Source organism: Exophiala aquamarina (assembly GCF_000709125.1).
Source record: "Exophiala aquamarina CBS 119918 chromosome Unknown aczIA-supercont1.1, whole genome shotgun sequence".
Classification (NCBI taxonomy): domain Eukaryota; kingdom Fungi; phylum Ascomycota; class Eurotiomycetes; order Chaetothyriales; family Herpotrichiellaceae; genus Exophiala; species Exophiala aquamarina.
The window spans coordinates 5249858-5262313 of NW_013550587.1; the positions used below are offsets into that span (position 1 = coordinate 5249858).

General features: G+C 51.0%; 4 protein-coding genes across 4 annotated transcripts; 1 reads left to right on the plus strand and 3 right to left on the minus strand.

The window, feature by feature from the left end:
* Nucleotides 1-1426: 1426 nt before the first annotated feature.
* On the minus strand, nt 1427-2820 carry A1O9_01832 (uncharacterized protein; the record flags this gene model as incomplete). Its single annotated transcript, XM_013410990.1, has 6 exons — nt 1427-1925; nt 1984-2065; nt 2117-2148; nt 2206-2397; nt 2452-2560; nt 2625-2820. The coding sequence occupies 6 exons, from the start codon at nt 2818-2820 to the stop codon at nt 1427-1429; spliced, it is 1110 nt and encodes a 369-aa protein (XP_013266444.1).
* Nucleotides 2821-4423: 1603 nt separating this feature from the next.
* A1O9_01833 (gluconate 5-dehydrogenase) lies at nt 4424-5365 on the minus strand (the record flags this gene model as incomplete). The annotated part of the gene is made up of 1 exon (XM_013410991.1): nt 4424-5365. One exon carries the CDS (start codon nt 5363-5365, stop codon nt 4424-4426), a length of 942 nt encoding a protein of 313 aa, XP_013266445.1.
* Nucleotides 5366-5962: 597 nt separating this feature from the next.
* Nucleotides 5963-6637, plus strand: A1O9_01834 (uncharacterized protein; the record flags this gene model as incomplete). Its single annotated transcript, XM_013410992.1, has 1 exon — nt 5963-6637. One exon carries the CDS (start codon nt 5963-5965, stop codon nt 6635-6637), a length of 675 nt encoding a protein of 224 aa, XP_013266446.1.
* Nucleotides 6638-7735: 1098 nt separating this feature from the next.
* Nucleotides 7736-11720, minus strand: A1O9_01835 (uncharacterized protein; the record flags this gene model as incomplete). Its single annotated transcript, XM_013410993.1, has 2 exons — nt 7736-11373; nt 11426-11720. The coding sequence occupies 2 exons, from the start codon at nt 11718-11720 to the stop codon at nt 7736-7738; spliced, it is 3933 nt and encodes a 1310-aa protein (XP_013266447.1).
* Between the last annotated feature and the right edge of the window lie 736 nt (nt 11721-12456).

The following is a 12456-nucleotide window of genomic DNA, read 5'->3' on the forward strand; positions in this document are numbered from 1 at the left end:
AATGCAAGGGATTGAAAGCGAATATCTTCCTTGGTGTGGATCGGAAGGTCATTCATTAAGCAGGCGGATAGCTTCAAACAGTCAAAATCGATTGGTTGCTACCTTTCCTGGAGTCGAAAGGGAAGAGGTATTCTAAGAACCAATCTTGAATGAGGCCAGGGATGGGTATCCATGCAAAGGACCCCGAAGTTCCACGAAGAGGACCCACCGCAGTCGAAAACGCTGTGAATAATAAATCCTCCGCGCCCCGTTACTTGATCAAAGGTTTGCCCTTTTTCTTCATCAACTAAAACTAGGTGCTCACCAAGGTTTGACCCTGCCATAATACTCGATGCTAACCAATATGTGAAAGTACCATGAGACCTCGCTGCTTGGGGTCGCCATCGGAAAGCCAGGTGGGCAGATACGCGAGCCGCGGGCCACGGCATCGACGGACTCTGTAAGACGTATGTCTCGCCGTCTTCCTACTACCATGCATTTACCCCAGCCCTAGTTCTTGAGGTTGTCCTTGATCATCGCCGGGGAAGTTATAAACTAAGCGCCTAAATTCCGTTATGCCGTTGCCCCTGGCGGAGACTAACTGCGCAACTGTCCTCCGTTCGGGGGCCCGAGCATTCTGTGCTAAGACTTCGAGATACGAGGTAATGCGTACTCTAGAGGGGAGAGGACGAGCAAGTTTGCATTGCAGAAGCCACTCTCGGCCCGAAAGATCCCTTTTGGCCATTTTTGTTCTGTACCAAAATTAATGCCTCATCCCTTGGAAGGATGGGGCGTCTTCGCTAGGAGGTAGAAACCAGGTTCTCGCTACCAGTAGGACGGAGGAACCGAGTGAAAAGCACTAAGGCTGGGGCGAGAACGAACTCCAGGTTCCCCGCCGATTACAGCCTGTTGGAACGATTCCATCTGGTGGGGCTCAATCACATGCGAAGTATTAGCGTGCCTTGGGTACCTGGGAAGCCCTGTTTCAGGCTCGATGAGCCAAGATCCTAAGCGACAATCTGCACGACTAACCACTAGGCACTTCACTAAAGTCTCGCTTTGTACGTGATGGACCTGCTGTGGCTGGTTTTGCGAGGTACATATCCTCTCAGGGGGATAAGGAAGTCGATGATGAGAACCAAGTGTGAGTTCGAGGCCAAGTGTACCGTAGTACGGAGTACGGGAGGGTGTGCATGTCTGAGAACTGCGTGGAGGGTTTGTTGAAAACACTTGAACAGTTGCCTAGGAGTCTGTCTGCGCGACATTTATAAGAATCGTTTTGCCATTGCTATATACCGAGTACGAGTAGTGCATTCAATCATCCAAGTAATGTACCTGTGCACACCTCCGCGATCGGCGTCATAAACAAAACACAGGCTGGGGGTCTGCTGGAGTTTGCAATAGTGTTATACATGTCAGTCTGAGACAGTCTGGTATGAGTTTTAGTTTAGCTGTCTTGGCTCGAGACCTCTGTGATTCTCTGCCTGGCATCACCTTTGTCGACTTGAGTGATGTCAACTGTGACCAGTATTCCCTTGGTGCTTTCGTTTTCTCCTCCAGCATCAGCAGGTCTTGGGCTGATCGTTCTTTCAGCATACCCACGCGCTTGGTAATGGTCGTCGCTGCCGCCAAATGCTTTATCGCCCAGTTCAATATCATCTCCTTTGCCACTTCGTCTTACTCTTGTACGGGACATCTGGTTGCTGGCTGATGCTAGACGATAAGTATCTTCAGGGGGTTGGTAACTGCTATTTTGCTTGGTGTTGCGGAGGAGGGTGTACATTGTAGGGACCTGAGCAACAATCGATGCAAAGAGCGTTTCGACACTACCCCATACCGTTCGACTTAGCTGAGTGCGTGCATTAGGAACGCCTTGAACGATTCGGACCACGCTGACAGCAACAAGGAATACGCCGATGCTAAATAGAGAACACAATTGTGTTTTCCTGGTGATCAATCGATGTCAGTAGAGGAACAATTACAACTGGGACGGCAAGTGCTTACTTTTTCCAGTGGACCTTTGCTGCAAATAGGACAGGGAAGGGGAAAATGAGTAGCATGATATCTGTGATCAGATTTCCAACCTCTTGATGCAGTTAGCTCTGTGACAAGTCAGCCATCGAACAGGAGAACTTACCATAGGTGATTAGCCATGCGTTGCCGTTGACACTGTACAGGGAGTCAGCTTTGTCCTCGCCGGGATGATCCATGGGCAAAGAGACTAACCATTTCCCGGGATCAGGATATATTTGCCAGTACAAGTAAAATGGCCTGCATTCCAGTAACACTGCAAGTTGACCAGCAAGGTATGTCACAGCGAATACGCCCCAGAAGGAGTATCTGATGAGGTCTTCCTTGGGTGTCTTACTGATGAGCCGTCGACAAAGATCTAGGACCACCATTTTAAGAGACCACAGCCTAAGACAAGTTCATCAGCGCCGGAAAGATTTGAATTTGGAGGCTAGTACTCACAGTGTAGTGACTGTCAACCGGTTGACGAGATTGAGTTTACTATTTAGAATGACTCTGTCGTGCACGTCTGGCGCTAGGAGGCCTGGAGGACGCAGGTTGGCCTTGATGGCTGATGAAAATCGCGATGAGTCAGTAATCTTGATCGATATCAGACAGGCTTTGAAAATTCTTACTAGTGGTTGTACCACCTGCTAAAATGATATCGTTCAGGGTTGCTCGCAAGGCAATCGCAACGAGTGCCAGCATGGTCCAGTAATCCCCAGCTGTGAAAGCCTGGCGACGGACCTTCCGAAGCACCACGCGAGAGGTACAAAGACCCAACGCGATGCCATGGCATATCCATAAGGCCTTTGTGTCGGTGGAAGACATTCCGCTCACTGGATTTGGAGTATAAAAGGTGAACGTCGACTTCAGTAACAAGTAGGACTGGGGAAGGAATATATGCTTGGTGGACCTGGTCCATCCCCAGACCATTGACGACCTATGCAAATGGGTGGCAACTGGTACGAAGTACTTCGTATCTGTCCCAGGAACCCAAACTCCTGGTGAATCATCGTCCTTAGCCCAGAGGTAAGCCGTGTCCCGAAAAGAAAGCTAAGGTGGTCTATCGTGGACGGCCTGCTTGACATTCTCGCTAGATCTCCCACATCCTGGCTTAAAGCCACGAATGCGGCAAGGTGTCTTGAGAAGAGAAAACGTGGACAGAGGGGCCAAGAGGCAGATGCATGAGAAACTCGCATTCTGGTGCACTCTGGATGCGCAACGGGTCAGAGACCAGGAAATTTGGACTCGTTTGGTGAAGCTGTGGCTCGAACCTATTTCAATTGGAAGATCAGCCTTCTTTTCTGACGGGGAAATAACCATAGGTCTTCCCCGGTGGGTTTCGGTCATGGGGCAGTAAACGCTAGTTAGGCTTGAGCATATAGAGCCCGTGCCTTAGCTTCCCTAAGGCTCGTTAGGCTCTGAGGTTCTTCAAGTCCTTGAGTGTGTTAGGCTCCTAGCCTGCCCATGCCAATGCCAATCACTCGCCTTTAACCTTTTCGACACATGTCTGCAGGCTCCGGGTGCCCCGCGGACCTAACCGTCCTGCATCGCAGTGCCCAGACTCCATGTCCTGGTGGTGGCACTGGTGGGTGCTAGGGATCATCTTCAGCGTGCTATCTCAGCTTCAAGAAAAGTCAAACCTGCGTTTCTCCCGTGCATCGGAGCAGGTGGTTGGTTATACAGCAACGCATGGCTCGTGTTCTAGGCACCCACTGGGGATGTGGCTGAAAGGCTTCGAGTCGGTGACCCGACGACCTCTTCTTGACGTCGAATTTCAGGAGTCAGGGTCTTGGGTGGTCTGATTTCAATTTCGGGGTTGTAAATCTGGTAAGCCGCCAAGACAGGAGCTACTTGACCAAGCGGCATGAAAGCAACTCGGCATGGGAAAAGGCCGTTTCATCGAGAAGAAAGTGGAAGGCAAGTTGGCAACGTCTTGATCTTGAGGTGAAGATCGTGTACCTGGGAAATGTGCCTGCCGCCCAGGTTAACTGCCCAGGGGATCTTGGCCCGGATGATTAGCCTGAATTCGGCAAGGCTGAAAAAACCACCGCTGGCCCCTGAATTGCGGTTGCCGCCTATGAGCTTCTACTTCGACAATCCGTGACCGCTTTCGCATTCCAACGCCATCCCTGCAGGAAATCTGGAGCCATGGAAATGAGGAGTCTCAAGAAAAGTATGCTCAACTCTTCTAACATATTCTCTAACTTCAGGGCACACCATCCACAACACTCCCGATGGCATTGCATGACAAACATTCAAACAAGGGCAGCATGAATGGATCACTAGACTCGTGTGCTCATCCCTAAGAGGGACCTGTATAATGTAACCCTTCATCAGTGTTACAAAGCTGTCACTGTTCTATGTTTACTTCGGCACGACTTTCCTTGCTGCAGGCATGGGTGAGTGTCATTTCCAGACCACGTGAACGCTAAAAGCATAATGCACCCCCGTCAACTCTAAGTTCTGCTCCAGTGATATACCGGCCGGCACGTTGGCTGCTGAGAAGCACGACAGAACCTGTGATTTCCTCCGGATCACCCATCCGCCCCATTGGGCAACGGCTTGCCCAGACGTCCCTGACAGGCTTCAGAGCATCTCCCGCATTGAGCACTGTGTCCATGTATCCTGGCGATAGACAGTTGACTCTGATGCCATATACCGCCCATTCCGCTGCGAGGTTGTGAGTCAAGTGGGCCACACCGGCCTTGCTGACGTTGTAGGCAGCTTGAGGTTGTGGGTAGTTCGTGGAATGGGCCGAGATAGAAGCCGTGAACAGGATGGACCCACCAGTCTTGGAATCAATCATGTGCTTAGCTGCCGCTTGAGCACATAGAAATGACCCTGTGAGGTTGATGTCGACGACTTTGCGGAACTGGCTTGCAGAGGCCGATATCGAGTGGACGCAACCGACCACGCCGGCAAAACAGCAGAGGATGTCGATCGAACCCATGAGTGCCATGGCATGGTTAAATGCTCTCTCAACCTCCGGTTCGGAAGTGACATCGACATGGACGACGTGAATACTAGCCTGTGGGAATGCGACTTTGAGGTTGGATATGGTCGACGCCGAGTTGTCGATGGTAGACTGCAAGTCCATGAGGGTCAACGATGAAAGACCATGTTCAAGAAGCGCGTGGGCAGATGCCAGTGCCAGTGTACCGGCCCCACCGGTGAACACCGCGGCTCCTTGAATCTGAAATCGAGCGGCTGCCCTCTCTGTTGCAGATTTTGATTCGACTGGTGGTAAGGGGGCAGTGAGTGGACTGCTCGCAGTTGATAAGGTCATTGTGGGAATGACGCGCGAGGTGAGGGAGGCGCGTTCATCTTGGGCGGCTAACGGCGCGGCAGGAGTTGACGTGGCGTCTCCCATGGTGAGTTGAAACTAAAGTCTCCTATGCCCTGTTTGAAATCTTGATATTGTAGACGAGCTGCAATTGCGAGTCTTTATCAATGGAGATTGGCAGTCAAGGCAACGGATGACTTATGTGGTGAAGGAGAATCTGAAAAACAAACCTTAATAGCAACATGTGTCAGTCATGAAAAGCGACAAACACTCAATGAAAATTCGTGTGATGAGGCCAACAATGTTACTCTGGGAAATATGGATATATCCAAAGCGATGCCCGTTGATCAGACTGTCCAACCTATAATAATTAAGGGAAATCGGACCGCCCCCTTTAGAACAAGTGGGTGGCCAATATAACGGTCTGACAGTATAATATTGCGCGATCCAAGAGATGTTTCAGGCGATAAATAGCTGGGTCAGACCCAAAATAACCCCACAGTCATGGCGACGCGGCGAAAGAAAGCCCGATCGCCGCCGTATGTAACTTTTTACTGCCCGCACTCCAACTCCATCATAATTTTTCCTTGCCTCGCCTCGCCTCTGCAGAAAGAAACAAACGCATCCCCAGAGTCTGAGTACCCGATGTGTTGTTGAGACATTTACAGTCGCAACCGCATCACCATGTCTTCAGTGAACCAGCCACGCGCACAGGCTGTCGTCACTCAACCAGGAACGCCATCGGCATTACCCACCAATCTCACCTCGCAGATCGATCTTCTCACGTCTCTTCACCTGTGGGCCTGGCCTGCATTGACGCTCGCGATCCAGAATTCCTGGGGTGGCTCGTCTCAAGTCTCTCACGACAAGCGAGACTGGTTCGCTGGGGCCGTCTCAGAGCTCCTGACCTCCAATCCACCGCAACTCGCCGATGTCTCCGACCTCGAGGAAGTCCTGCTACAAGTCATGGTCGACGAGTTCGAGGTGGTCGTTGACGACGGGAGTGCTGAAGAGACGGCGCGCGAGATCTGGGCGGGGGCTACCAAGCTACATGCTGGAGACCTGTCCGAGCTGACTGCACTGTACGCCAAGTGGCAGGAGAGGCAGAACAAAATAGGCGGGAAAGAGGTCGTTTCGGGGATCGTGCGCGGCGAGGACAAAGACGCGGACGACACGGATTGGGACGATAGCGACGAGGATGAGGAAGAGTGGAACGGATTCTCCGATCGACCGGCGAATGGTGATGTTGACATGGACGAAGCCCCGCCGCTGGTCGACGCTGGGAAACTGAAGCAAAAGGCCGAACCTGAAGTCGACGAAGAAGGCTTCACCAAAGTTGTTAGCAAGAAGAAAAGATGAGGATGTTTCAGTTGCATGTGAAGCTACATCATCAACTATGACTCCGCGCGTTTCTCTGCCGGATACGTTGACTGAAGAGGGGGACTCTCAACGTCTAACCCGGCAAATGGATGCTGCCATCTGCGAAGCAGGGAAGGTATCAGTTAAAGCGGAACTTCTCTCTGTCCGTCACTCTGTCCGTCACTCTGCTTCGTCCAAAGTGAGCTCTTCGTTTTCCTCCTTTCTATGCCGAATCCAATCTGGCGGCACATCACCTTGATCCTGGATATTGTGAGCGGTGCCTGGCTTATATTCCGCCGCGGAATCGTACCGGCAGTTCTGATATCTCGCGCTGAATGTGGCCGGACCATGCATGGCCCGACTTGAGTCTCAAGCTCGATCCGACTCGATAGCCTCTTTCTGCGGGGGAGACAGAGAAAGGGGGTCCCGATGTACGAAGCTAGCAGCCAGGCGGGGGATAAACAGAGCAACATCGTCGCCAGATCGTTCCACCGCCATGACCTCATCTCATCGCCAGGGACTGTCGCGAGGATCAACTGGCGATTTCCGTACGATGGTAAATAGCAAATGACAGACCAGGCCATTCTCGCTCGATATGCTCGTTGGTCACCTCAGGGAAATACGCCATTGCATGATCAGGCAGGTTCCCAGAAGGACTTTTTGAAACATCGTCCCGGTAAACAAGAGATGACCAGTAATTGCAGCATGTTTGTACCAGCGCCATATCTCAGCACGTCAGACGGTGTATCTATATATTCCGCCTATCAACAGAACGATAGAGAATGCAAGCGCCAATACTGGGACTGGGTAAAAAGGTCACGTTGGTGTCATAATCAAACAGCCTTCATCCCATCCATCTACCTACTTAGCTAGTGACTGTTTTCGTAACTTCCTAAATGTACGGCCCTTTTCATAGAGCCAGGGGGAGTGGGTTCCTCGTCACACTAAAAAACCCTGACCATTGCATCACCCGAGCCAGTGGTCATGATCATTTGCATGATTTTGTTAATGGGAAGTTTCAATCCATTCCCAACCGGCTCCTGATCCTAGTTTATGGGACACCAAAATAACCTACATAAGTCCGCGACTTGACCATTGTTATCTATCGTTGGGTACCCGAGAATTCTTGCAGGAATCGTCCCCGGTTTCTGCGTCTACAAATTGCTCCCCGGCAGTTGTTGCAACACTTTGCCGGTTGTTCGACGCCGTGGAGTTGTAAAACTCCTCGCTCTGTCTCGACATGTTACTTGCTGTCTCGACAGCATCTTCGTCTGGGATTGTGTCAGGTCGTTCTTTGCTATCGTCGCCCTGGACGACCTTTCTCAACTTCATCCTCTCCTCGCTTGCGACCGATTGCCAGTCCGACGACATTGTGATCACGCTCGCTTTTTTCCCGTGCAAGATGAAACTTCCGGTGCCTCGCTTTAGTTCATCTGACTCGGTATTAACTGAATGGCTACCATCTTCTGTAGGAGCGATACTTGAACCGGAATCTCTACCTTTCTTATGGCGATGGATACTCGGCGAGTGGTGATGTACTCCATGTGGTAAATGCCCCTCCCGTAAACTTCGATGAAGGCGTCTGACACTGCCACCCTTTGGAACTTCTGGTGACGGTGCCGCGCCTATTTGGTCTCGATCAGACTCACTCGTCCCGGGTCGCCGCTCTTTTGGAACGTTACCATCAATACCAATCAACCCTGCCTCACGAAGGATCAGTTGCTCAGCTTCATCGTTCGTTCTCGCATGTCGACTGTTCTCACGACTGTGAAGAGAGCTAACGATGGAGGTTTGACGAACCACTGATCTGGGATCTTGGGTACTACCTAGCGTTGACTGTAGTTCTCCGGAAGTGGAAGCACTGCCAGCAGCGTGGAGGTCTAGTGCGTTAATTGGGCCCGTTCGGCCTTCTCCAGTTTCTCCAGTCTTTGATTTCTCAAGCAGATATGATGGTCGTGACGATGTCGCACTTATTGGCGAAAGCGTCAAATGGCTAGCATCAGTCACTGTTCTACCCAACGTCTGCCCAGTCTTAAGCGGGGTTGTCTTCTGGGGAGTTGATGTGGCTGAGGTCCGCGGAGCTGGGAAGGCCGTCACGTCTTCTTGATCAAGATCTTTGCTCAAAATATCACGGTGTGTTCGCGTTCGCCAAAGCTCAATTCTGGTCCATTTCAGCTTGGCTGACATGCGGCCCGCTCCGAGGACAAGACCTTCACGAGTCTTCTGCTGTATTGGAAGGAGGATGAGCAGATGTCGAGCGTTTCGTAACAAATGATCGAGTTCTTTCTGAGCCACGGCGATCTTTTCATCAAAGTCGCTGATCTTTTCGTTGATCAGCTGTCGTCGATAGAACATGATTTCCCACGCCATCTGAGGATCAGGTCTTCTCTCTCGCTGGATGGTCTCACCACTCTTTGTGGAGATGTCGGAATTTTTGCGAAGAAGATGCCGTGGCTCGTAGGCAGATCCCAGAGCGCCACGCATCCTCACTCCAGCTGTCCGAAAAGTGGCAGAATAGTTCAATTTGGCTATCCAGTCATTCATTTCTTGTTCACTGTTGGCCAGAAACACCTCTTCGAACCCACCGTGTTTGATGAAGACAAAAGCGTTCTTGTGTTTCTTATAACTGGAATCCATGAGGGTGACAGAATCGTCCATCGACATCAATGCATCAGGGTCAAACGAGGGCAATGGCGGTTTGAATACCAACGAATTGGCTTTGGCGGTAGATTTGATGTGACTGTCATACTGTCCAATTAGCTTCTTGACCCATCCAACATCTTTGAAGAAGTAAAGCTTCGAATCGGTGAGAATGGCTCCCCATTCCTGCCAAGGTCGCTTTGCTTTTTTCTTCTTTGGATCTTTACGCCACAGCAAGCCGACTTTGGCGACTTTGATGCTGACAATTCCAGCCTGAGCTTCACCTGGATTGCTGATTGTAGCTTGCGACAGAAATGCGTCCGGCCTAGACCGAGCAGATACAATCTGCAGAACCGCCGAATTGGAAAATGCCCTGGCAACTTCAGTGGTGTCAAAAGCTCCCAAAGTTCCTGTAGAGCTATAGTGGTCCTCAGTATCCATGACATCTTTCAGTGAAGGCCGCAGGACGTCCAATCTATTGTCCAAGATGAGCGTGTATGGATCAACGGGTCCACTAAAACTCTCGATGCTCCTCGTCTTGATAAGACTCTTCTTCGGTTTCGGAGCTGCCAAGCGATGACTGTTGATAGCAACCTCATCCTCAAAATGAATAAATGGAGTGTAGCAAATGTTGTCAAAGAAGCATTCTAGGATGTCGCCTGAAATTTGCACTTGACCCTGTTGAGTATTCTTGACATAGTCGTGTTTTTGCATCTTTCGTTTGTTGTTCTTATTGTGAGCGTCGGAATGCAATAGAAGAATGGAGAAGGCTATATACGACGCCTCATCGGTCGATGCTAAGATGCCGGGATTGCATTCATAATACCGATCTGCAAACCCTGCAAGTAACCGATCAATCTGCTGCGTTTCTTTTGGTAGCTCCACCTCCATCAACATCTTGCGAATAGCCATGTCAATGGAATCCCCAAAATAAGAGAATCCACGCATATACTTACGCAAGCAAGTCTTGCAGAAATCATCCGCGCTTTTACACAGGATAGTTGCCATGGAACCTCTCGGTACGGCAGCCTCGAGTTTTTCTAAATAACTTGCAGGAGTATCACCATCCTCTCGTTTAGGGTACTCTCGCTCGGGTTCTGGCTCTCGAGGAATTTGCAAGGAGTTGGCTTTCGAGCCTGGAGTACTCGGACTCGCACCGTTACCATGGCGTGCTGGAGGTGCGGAGTTTTGTCGTAAGCGATGAGGTAAAGACAGCAAATCCCCAAAGCTTCGTCTCCCGGTTGTCGAGGTAGATGTTCTGGCCGAGCCTGTAGATTGCGGCACAGGGTCAAGCAACTTCTCGGCTGACCTCCCAAGAGAGCTCATGGTAGATGATCGTCCCCTCGCACCAAGTCGGGGTGGAATTAGAGTCACCGAAGGTGTTGATTGGCCAGAATGATTGGACCAGGTCGAGTCCTGACGCACAACAGTAGGTCCAGGGGAGCCGAAGGGAGCGTTCGTGAGCGCGGTTGCAGAGTGGGTGGGTGACGGTTCAGCAGAGTCTTGCCTGCTCGGCTCTGTATCGAATCTGATGGCGGCCCCAGATCTCCTACTCGGAGACATAGATTTTCTTCCGGACGCACGCTCTTGAGGGGTGTGGGAGGTGCTTGTCCGGGCTGAAGCTGGATGAGGAAACTTCTCTGGCAAGGGAAATAGCGGGCCCTTGTCCTTCTTCCGTCTCTTCAACTTGAAGAATGTGGTGGTGGTAGAGATTGTGTGGGTGGTGGTGGTTTTTGCGTAAACGTGATGCTCGCCGGAGCTATCGTCTGAGCGTGAAGAATCAGACAACCGTGTGACAGGTAATGCTAGTGATGAAGAGGATTCGTCGCCATAGGCAGGCGGTGCAACTATGCCATGAACTAGCTTGTTCCGCGGTAGGCGTTCAAAGGAAGTGTTTTCGCGCAGCACATTGGACAAGGCCGATCCGTTTCCACGAGATATACGCCCCTCCATCGCAGGCTCAGTCGTTTCTTCTCTGATAACCTGAGTCTTCCTGAAAGGGCTTGAGGCACGAGCGAATAGTTTTCGCTTCGCGGGCTTTGGGATTGCGGCGTCGAGTTCACTTGTAGTAGGTGCGGTGGTGATGATTTTAGGTGCTATAGTAGTCAGTATGAGGCACAGTTCATTTTCCAAAGTTCAGCAACTTACGGGCGGGATTGTTATTGCTAGAAGCGGTGGATTCCTCATTTCTAAACCTGGTCGAGAGCTGCGGATCTGAGGCATGTCTGAAACCCAGAATGGAAAACCTTTTGGGATTTGGTAAAGGAAGAGGTAGGGAATCTTCGGCTATACTTGAGAGGTTCTCTTGTCCTTGATGTGTTTGGGAGGTGACACGAGTAACAGGAGGTTCGGAGGGAGTATCGCTTGTCTCATGAGAAGTAGATTTCCGCTCAGGCTGCATGGGCTCTGGTGTATTGGACAAGTCTTCAGGTTCGTCGGCCATGAAGGGCGAAAAGATATCGTCATTCGTACGATATAAACCTAGGCTCAGCCTCTTTATTGAACTCTGCCGTGCATGGCCAGAGGATATTGAGCCTTGTGGACTTTTCGGAGTCTGGCTAATGACACTACTGTGCCGGCGATGACGGATTTCTTGGGTGGGATTGGACAGAAAGGCCTTCAAGGCCATGGCTGGATGGTTGAGAAGAGGGCAGGCTAGCTCATTGCGAAGCGAGCAGTCATTTGTGAGGACGACAAACTTCTCACAAAGAGGGTTGATTGAGGAAGCGGAGAGTCGTCGTAATGTCTCACTCAGCAGAACCGGCTGCGAGGAGTCGACATTTACAGACAGAGAAGGGACCAATAGAGGACATTGAAGCGAGTGTGGGAGTGAAGGATAAATTGAGACCGTAAGAGTCAAACGAGTTATGCGCAAGGCTGCTCGACAACTCTACAATATTCAATAATACAATGGTGGTTATCGATGTATCGTAGGCAGAGTGAATGCACAAGTGGGAAGTGCGCACCCATAGGTTGGAGGCAGGTACTCCGTATCGCACGGAGTAGAGGAGCGAACCAGAAGAGGCCGGAGGGAGCCCAAGCAAACGGAAGGGCGGGTTTTGCGGGCTGGACTTGTGGCTCTTTAGGCTAGCCTAACTTCCCTCTAGCTTTAACCAAATCCAGGACCATCGTTGCGGTTGCTGAGCAGATATGCACTGAGGAACGAGGTCCCCTGGGAT